The 9,886-nt window shown below is 40.1% G+C and overlaps 1 protein-coding gene across 1 annotated transcript in view; it reads left to right on the top strand.

The window, feature by feature from the left end:
• The first annotated feature begins 7,867 nt into the window (after positions 1 to 7,867).
• LOC128738420 (uncharacterized) overlaps positions 7,868 to 9,886 on the top strand; it is a 63,399-nt gene continuing 61,380 nt past the window's right edge. Inside the window, exon 1 of the mRNA XM_053833521.1 lies at positions 7,868 to 8,060. Coding sequence (XP_053689496.1) covers positions 7,868 to 8,060 — 193 coding nt within the window. The remainder of the gene's footprint in view (positions 8,061 to 9,886) is intronic.

The raw sequence follows: 9,886 nt of genomic DNA, 5'->3' as shown, positions 1-9,886 counted from the left end.
CATGCACCGTTCATCCACTTCCACACAAAACAATAGCAACAAAAATCAGTAACCGGCTTTTTACACCGTCAGATCCTATTACACAGATCCTATCTTTTCCAGGCAGTTGATTCTCCTTTGACGACGACCAATCGACTAACCATTCTGAACCGGACCTTCCACTTGTTATAGTAAAACGGTGAAAAATCGTAATTCCATTGCAAGGAAAGTGTCGTTTTTCTTATTCCCATTACCGCTAGGCTCGTGTAAGTTTCTCTCCTCTCGGTTCTCGCACATGTCTGCTGAACAATCAGCAACAGCAACAGGCCAGTTAGGCTACCGCACTTGACTGAGTGAAAAAACCCGCTCGGTTAGTTTTATGTGGTGCCAATAAAAATATTAGTTTTCGATTAATTTTCAATATACGCATGACCTTCAAGCAAAGTTATCTATAGATGATTTTGAAATTATTGACACATTTTGGAAAGTACGAAAAAAAATTAACTATGACACCCCCCTCGGTCGACGACTCGGAAGATACTGTTATCATCTAATCCGGCCCTAAAGAATATACGTGCTCTGAGATGTGTATGAGATTATTTCCTGCAATTAGCGGGGCAAGATTGGAAGGCCCGGCGGTTTGATTAGAATTTAGCTCTGATCTAAACTTATGGTTAAACTCTCACTAGTACACTGTTAAAATTTGATTAGGTCAAACTGACGAAAGCAAAACTTTCGTAAACGAGTAAGAATTAAATCTAATAAGGATTTTACCAAATCTATAAAACCTCTCACTTTTACCATCGGCAAATATTTTACCAAAATTAAGATTCTATTATTTTCATCGCAGTTATACTTGCGAAGTGGATACTGACAACTGCACCGAAATTGAAGAAATGGAAGATTGTGTTTTGTAAACATTTTCACAGGTTAAGCTTAACAAAGTTTCTAGGTATTCTCAAACTTGAATTCGAACTCGAGAGTGATGTATCCCCTTGATAACTGTTTACCCTTTCTACTGTCAGTTTGTCAGCACAATTGCAGTGGGAAAATAACTAATTTTTTAAGCCTGCAAGTTGCTAAACTTTCTAAATTAGTGATGAATAACTTAAAGATAAAACAATTCGCAATTACAGTGTATCCTAAACATTCATTCATTTATTCACTAAGCTTACATTGGCTTGTATACGGTAAACAAAATCTTGTCGAAATTGATAGCCTTTGAACTAGGGCGTACTGATTTCCGCCTAGCAGCATAGGTTTTTCCCAAAACAGTCAAATTCTAATCTGGTTTTGTCTCGTTTTGATGCGCAAAATAAACAATGTAGCGCCGGTACAATGTACTCGGGCTCTACATTTGATAGGGTTGATAACCCTTTGTAATGGATCAGAAAGCTAAATGGAAACGCTCTGTTGAATGATTACAAATTTCGCAAACCGTAAATTCAACACTGTGGACACCAAAACCAGTCGCTTAGTTGGTTTCGAGGTACGATGTTGATCTAACAAGCCAGTCGTCGCATGTTCAAATCTCGGCTAAGCGGTGCTGCTAGATAGAGTCAGTAGGATTTTTGCACTAGCCCCGTAACTGTCATGTACCCTAAAAGTCGGCTGCGGAATCTGTCGATCAAGACGGGTCACGTCTTAGAAAGGACGTTTAATCTCACGGCTTTACTTTCTATGCTTTGCTTTGCTTTGATGGGCACCAAAACCTTTATGTCAAAGTTTTGTATCAATTCGTAAAATCTAACATGGGCTCAGAAGGTCGGATTAAGTGGTTAAAAACTATTTGAAGTACAGTAGGATTTCGAATTTGGAACAAATGCGTGTCGCCTATGTTGCCAAAATCGAAACCGTGCCAAAATCGAGACCCTTTTTCGATATGAAAATTTTTAATGTAAATGCTTTAGAAATTGACTAAATATCATTACTTAACGATTGCAACCATTTTATGTTTAAAAAGTCCGCTAAGAGCTATCCGTCCGGTGTAAATAAGTTATTGACACCCTGCCGTAAGACGTAGTCCTACGGCAATAAAAATATTATTGTTCGAAACCACATAACTTTTTTTCACGAACATACTGAGGGCATCATATATTCGTCATGTAAAGCATGTATACAGAAACTGATTGATATTTAAGCATATTTTTGGAAGTAAAATATCTTGTGTTGCCAAAAACGAATAATTTTGTTGCCAAAATCAAGGCATGCCAAAATTGAACCATGCCAAAATCGAACCATGCCAAAATCGAAATCCAACTGTATCCGGAAAACTTTGCTATGAACACGTTTGTGATTCTCAAGACTCAATACGGCACGCCGGTGGAACATAGTATACTTTCACTCTATGCTAAGTATTAACTTGAAATAATCTATCCTAACTTTAATTGTTGTAAAAAAAACTGAAGTTTTTAAAAAAAATTCAACATGTAAGGTGCAATTATTAATAACGACTAATCATGAAAATGTTACAATAAGCATCAATATTGCACGTGACCTAGAAAGCCAGAAACGGAAAGCTATCAATTAACAATTTTAAAGGTTATCAATTTTGGCAAGAAATTTTGCACCGTAAAGTAAACATGCAGTGAAAGTAAACATGCACAAAGAGTAAACATAAACCACGGAAGTGAATGGACGGTTAAATCATTCAGCTGTTCAATCAGCACTCAGTTTTTATTAATTTTTCTTGCATCATTGCTCTCAGACATGACAATTGCGATAAGGTGGAGAATCTTTACGAATTATAAATAATTTTTGAAATTTTCTATATCGTTAAGCCTTGCCTCCTACAAGCTGAGTTTGATATCAAAACTTTTACAACTGACGAATCGATGAGAATGAAATAACATACTTACCTACTAAAAATTGATAATGATTGTCGCCATTTATACATACAAAGCTTCGAACTGAATAACCAATTTTTATAAGAGCCGTAATTAAAATTTCTAAGCTACGTCACCCTGAGTCTTAGGATCTGCCGCTGCTTCGTTGTGCTTGCGGAATCCAGTCGAGTGCTTCTCTACAGATCGCGTTCGCTTCTTTCTTCAAAGTGTGTCCGATCCACTTCCACCTACGTTCTCGAACTTCTGTTGATATCGGCCATTGATGACATCGACGATGAAGTTCCTTGTGGGATATCCAGTTGTCAGGCCACCAGGCACGAGTGATATATTGCAGGAGGCGATTAATTAATAGCTGCAGTTTTGCGTTTCTCCGTTGAGACGCACCACGTTTCACAGGCGTTCAGAAATACAGATTTGACGCTTGTGTTAAAAGTTCGGGTCTGATTATGTAGAGGGGTCTAGTTTGAACGCTAGATGTTTTGCAAACTTGTAAAGGCACTCCTGGCACCTCCCAGTTGGTCTCGAGGTATGACGCTGGTCTAACAAGTCAGTCGTCATATGTTCGAATCTCGGCTGGGAGAGGTTTTTAGAGTCAATAGAATCATAGCTCTAGCCCCGCAATTGTCCTGTATTCTAACAGCCAGGTGCGAAGTCTGTCGTATAAAAACAGAAGGCCAAGTTTCAAAAATGGAATGTAGCACCTAGGTGTCACTTTTTTTGAAACACTCTTGGCCTTTCCAACTCGTGTGCCAATATTAGTCTTAGTACCATGGGGCTTTCCCAAGCAACAATTTCGGTTTTATTAAACTCTTATGATAGCATTTGCGACCAAAACTGGTCATGAAAACCACCATAAGAGTACAAAAAAACTCACAGTGTTGCTTGAGTTGTCTGGATACCAAGATATTGAAAGGCTTCCACCTGCTCAACCTGCTCAACATTGACTGTGAGACCTGGTACCTGCACCTGGGAGACCTGGTACCTCGGAAGGTTATTTGCTCTGCAAGATAATGTCTTTCTGCTAGGTCGAGGCCATTGAGCTGTTCCATCGTTAGAGAATTCCAAGGCAATCCTGATTGGATCTACTGTCGATAGCTCCAACTAGTACCTCATTCATAACGAAACAAACATCAGCAGTAATAATATCCCATGGATGACAACGAATAGTTTATTTACATCTCCTCTACGCCTGAGTGTGCCCCAGATGTGAATAGCGTTAATCGCCAAGATCTGGTTGAGGATTATCTTTCAAAGTACTTGAGGGGTAATGCAGAGCAACGTAAGGTCAAGCCAGTTACTGAAGACAACTGAGCTAAGAAAGTTGTCTAAAAAACGATGAAACGTGCTGACCTCCACGTCCGGAAGGTACCAAACCGAGAAGAATAACAAAGCACGGTCGCTAAAACCCGCGCCTCCTAGGCTGTGCATAGACCGTTGACGAAACCAAGGTGCGTCGGCGCCGTGATGGACGACTAGACTTACATTGAGTCAGACGCAAAACAGCTGCTGGGGTAGGAGTTTAATTAAATTTCTTAATTAGGTGCGAAAGGATCTGAAAAATTGCGTCGAAAGAACAGCTCCAAAAGTTGGCAAGTGTTTTCACCAATGAGGCATTAAGCGCGGATCGTGTTGCCCTAGCAACCAACAATATCCCAATATATGGCCAAACGCTGGATGCCTTTGATATCAATGTCGAGATGAGTTCACAGGCCGTGAGCATGCTCAAGTCGTCCTTCAATCCTAGACCCGATGAAGTATCTTCCTTGTTCCTGAAGAGACACATAGTCTGCTTGCTAGCACTGTTGCTCCGTCTGTTTCGAATGTTCAATTCCAGTGGGATTTTCCTGTCGTGTTGGAAATTTGCACATACATTCCCTGTACACAAAAAAGAAGTAAACGAGATGTAGACAACTATCGAGGCATCACATCACTGAGTGCAGTCTCAAAACTATTTGACCTGGTGGTCATGAAAGCTCTACTTCCCCACTGTAAGCAATATCTAAGTGTCGATCAACATACTTTCACTTCCCAGCACTCTACCACTACTAATCTGCTGTGTCTTACATTACACACAGAGGTGGGCACCGCTAACCGAAATTTTAGCTTCGTTAACAGCTAACCCGCTAAATCAAAACGTTAGCTTCGATAACCGCTAACCGCTAAACCAACCAAAAATTTAGCGAAAGCTGACGCTAACCGCTAACCGCTAAATTTCTTAGCACTGTACATTTGGCAATACTTTGATCAGCGCTAATTAAAAGCAATAAAAGAAAATCATCATTGCAAAGATCTAAGAAAGAGTACATGAATTAATTTCGTGAAAAAAATTGCAGGCATTTACGGAAAATGTTTGAAGAACATTATCGCTTACCGCATTAGCACATCAAAAAGGATAAAAAATATTTCCATGTGACAAGACGTAGTTTTCTCGATTTTTCATTAGAGTTTTTCATCGCTGTGAAAGTTTTTGTGAAAGCTTTCCAAATATCATTTTCTCTGGGCTGCTCAAAAAAGTTATTTACATTTGATTGGGTTTACCGGTGGGCATCAACCCGACGATGGGCAACTGTTTGCCCAAAACCGGTCGGTAAAAAGGAAAATATTTTTTATGTTTGTAAGAACGATACGTGTTGTGTTAGATTTAATTAAAAAATATTTTTTTACTACATGTTTAATACCTGATATATGTACATATTTCCAAAGTAGCAGGGTAAGCGTACTAATAGTGCACATCTAGTAATAAAATTTCAAGTTATTAGTTAAAATACTATGAATTAGTTAAAATGCTATGAATCAGGTGCGATATAGTTTTCTAAAGTTTGTTGTTGAGTCTTCCGCTGTCATAGAAAGTTTTGTTTGCAGATAATTTTCCTTGGTTGTTGAGAAAACTTTATTGCATTAATACTTGGCCCAACATTTATGAATTTATATGATAAGTGACGTCCGAGAAAATCGAAAAATGTCTCTTGATGTTTTCTGCGAATGTAGGAGGCCTCGAATTTGTTAAATGGTGATTTATTTGAGTGTGCGCATAAAGTTTAGAAGTTAAAATCCTTCGACCTAAACTTTTCCTTCTGCCAAAAAAAGTTAGCGGTTTATTTAGCGGTACATAAATTTAGCGGAAGCTAACAAAAACGCTAACGATTATAAAAATGAGCGAAAACGCTAATCGCTAACCATAATGTTAGCTGAGCTAATCAGCTGTTAGCGAATTAGCGGAATTGCGCCCACCTCTGATTATACATAACGGAAGGTTTGGCCCAACGAGCTCAACCAGATGTTTTATACACCGACCTGTCGGCAGCCTTCGATAAGATAAACCACACCATCACAATTGCAAAGCTACCTAGATTGGGTGTTAGCGATAACCTTTTGCAATGGTTTCGCTCGTATCTCACCGATCGACAGTTGGTGGTAGCCGTTGGAGATTATCAATCCGATAGCTATCCAGCTTCATCAGTCACCTCAAGGAAGCCACCTAGGCTCTCTGATTTTTCTGCTTTATTTCAACGACGGTAATTTGGTCAGTAAGGGTCCACGACTCGCGTATGCAGATGATCTTAAAATGTACTTCCGGTACCGCTCGACTGACGACTGTCACTTTCTTCAAAATCAGCTTGATTCCTTTGCCACTTGGTGCAAAGTGAACTGCATGATAGTGAACCCGGAGAAGTGCTCAGCAGTCACATTTTCCCGAAAGAAAGATCCGATCCTGTTTCGTTATAAACTCGAAGGCACAGTTATTGAACGTATTTCGCATATTAAAGACTTGGGTGTTCGCAGTTAACGTACAATCATCATATCTTGTATGTTGCCGTTAAAGCCTGAAAGTCCTTAGGCTTTATCTTTAGGATCGCGAACATTGAACACTGTTTATTGCGGATAGCATACAGGGGAGAATTGACTGCCCCGTGCTGTTGGGACAGATTAATATAACCAATTACGAGCGCTTCGGAGTAATGCAATGTTGCCACCTCGTCCCTCTAATTACAGTATTTTTGGTAGAGGGAAAACCCGAAAATATACACGTATTATAAGATCTATTAATATACACGTTTGATAGCATTTTACTCACTTAATTCGACTAGAATATTTATATGTTACCCTGACAATCATCGGGGCTTAATCGAGCCTGTTGATTAATAATAAAGAGATGAAGAAAGCATGGGTAGCAAGGGCATGCAAAACCATGTCGATTCCGGGGTCGTACAAAATCTCATAGGAGGGGTTAGGGTCAAAGTACGGAAATTCGGATATGGAGGCGAAATTAAATAAAGACGATAAAACTATGTAGAGGTAGAGCCAAAAAAGAAATAGTCCGAAGAACTACTGCAGTTCCCTATTTCGAATTTTCGGAGAGAAAGGTGGATGTAAACTTCATGTGCAGATGTCTAATGCACCAATGCTATTATTACTCACAAACTTATTTGAGTCTGACCAATGAATTACACCAACAACAATGTGCGTCAACCAACTCATGAAAATTCGATGATTTTAGCTAAATTTAAATCTTTGCTTATATTTTGTGGCAATGGTTCAAGAAATGCTAAACATGACGTTATCTAATTTACTGAAACAAATTTTTTCTGTTCAGTGTACATATCAATTCCGAAACTATTTTCCCTTCAACATACAGATTTCGCTGCTTGCGCGTGCAATTCTCTTACGTCCAAAAACATGACTTTTCGAAGATAAACACTTCAGTTGGCTATTTTTACTCGAAACGAGACGCGCGCGCATCCACCGCTAAACGAAGCCGCGTGTACCAATCGCCAGCCGACACCACCGGTATGAAAGAGAAAACCTACCACCCACCACCGCATACCCAGATACCGCCGACCGGCGGTCAATCGCACCAACGAGGATAACTCGAACCATGACAGGTCGTCGGACGGATCGCATTCAGATCGGCACACAGGACCCCGCCGAATATATTTTAAGCGAAAACTTTCAACCTTTTCCATTACGAACCGCGCTCAGTTACGAGCGGACCTCTGACGGGAGCGGAACTTGAAAAAGTCCGCCCAACAGCCAGAACAGAGATGATCTTCTCGCGGATCAGGAATCTAGTGGCACCGCTGTGCTGTCTGTTGGTTTTAAGTAGTTTACTAGTGAACAATGTAGATTGTGCGAAAAAGGCTACCCCGAGCCCCGCGGAAGCTACAATCGAGGAAGTTTCGGCGAAACAGTTAGAACGGATACTAGAGGATAAGGATTACGTCGCGGTGTATTGGTGTAAGTGCTCGATGTACTCGAATTCATAGCGCCGGCCTCCGAGACTGCTGGAGACACGATCATGCGTGAGGAAAAATTGGTCGACTTGAAAGTGAACAAAAAGTGCCATAAAAGGATATCTAACTCATATTGCCATGTTTGGCAGTGCACAGTGAATCAAATATCGCTTTGATATTTTCAACAATTTTGTTCAAATAAAACCATTGTTCAGTTGAATTTTTTCCTAACGAGAAAACCGCGAAGAAAAAGCATTGCGCAACCGGAATTATAGAGAGCTAAATTATTTTTAAAAATAATCGTGAAAACCGAACATGCTAAAAGAGAGGAAGGCCTGCGAGAGAAGAAAACAGTGTGCAGAAAGTGAATGGGTGCTGATCGGCAAGAAGAACCAACAAATTGACAGTTTGGCAAGGTGGAAGATTGCTCGACCGATTCCCCGTCGTCCAAAGAATTAGACAAGATACGTCAAACTGGACGATTGACGTCCAGTCGTGACAGACATTCACCTCTCAAATATGGCACTTACTCAAAGTATTTATTTCTTACTACATATCATAATTTTATAACAGGGGACTTCTGCATCTTTTTCAATTATTCCTTTGAATATTCAGCTACCGTAAAGTTAAACCACTCTCCCTCCCAGTTCGTTTAGATTCTCGTTGTGTGGCTCTATTCGCTTCCTACATACTACAATCAGAACAAAGTGTACAAAAATAAACCACCTAAAATTCAGGATACTGAAATAATTCAAAGCGACAAATACGCAACAGCGAACAGTCAGTAGCGGTTGAGCGCTTGGCTACGGTTAACCTCTACGGCATCTAGGCAGAGAAACCGACACGAATTGACACCCGAACCTACCGAACGACCGAACGACTAATAGCTTGCAGGAAAAGGAAAAAAGATTCCCACAGTGAGAAAAATCGATGCAAAAGAAAGTGAAAACCCGGTGAAGTTTTTCGTCTTTTTCCCACCCGGTCCACGTTTTTGTCGAAGCAAAACCAGATGCGACTTGGCCCGCTAATCCACTATGTAAATGTTGAGCTGAGTAGGCGTTCGACCAGACACGCACACGACGATGCCAAATTTACCAAGGAACTGAACTAGTTTCTTATGTGCAAACAGGTGGAATGGAATGCTAACCGGCGCTTCCCGACCCTGACGTCCATCGGGGTGGTAAGATCAGTGTCGAGCGATATGTTGCGTACGGTTATTGTACATCAAAGTGGCTAAACATAATTATTTACATCGATCACAAGAAAAGTGCCGAAGTACGTACAAAGAATGCTCGGGCGGTTATTACCGAATTAACACCAATCTCATCAGAAGAGCCGCTAACTAAATGGGGACCTGTAAAAAATTTCAAACTGAAATGTATGACCTTCACTACCTTGAGCAAAAAAAATACAGGAAAACACTAGTTACACGTTTATGCACGGTCTTATCTATTACAGGATTAATTTTCAATTTCGTTACAAAATATCGAACTTAAAGTCGAAATCAGATTTACCTCGGGATTGATTTAACATGAGAAAAAAGTATTCAAAACGAAAGTGCTTTATTGCATTTTCACGCGAGCTTTCTTGGGAATTCCCTCAATTATCTGTTGAAAATGCTACTGGCCAAATTCAGTGACCAGTTTGGTGCAATACCTGACCGTCACTACAGTATCTCTAGTCACCTTTTCTCTGTTCTATAACTTCCTCTCGATAATTATGCAACATTTTTTGATCACACAGAATTGAAGGCAATCGAATCCACCCCATTATCATCATGTTACCACTGAAGAATCTTTCAGATTTTTCAGCAGTATTAGTTGGCTAGAT

This window comes from Sabethes cyaneus, chromosome 2 (assembly GCF_943734655.1).
Source record: "Sabethes cyaneus chromosome 2, idSabCyanKW18_F2, whole genome shotgun sequence".
NCBI lineage: Eukaryota > Metazoa > Arthropoda > Insecta > Diptera > Culicidae > Sabethes > Sabethes cyaneus.
This window is presented reverse-complemented; position numbering and strand designations above follow the sequence as displayed.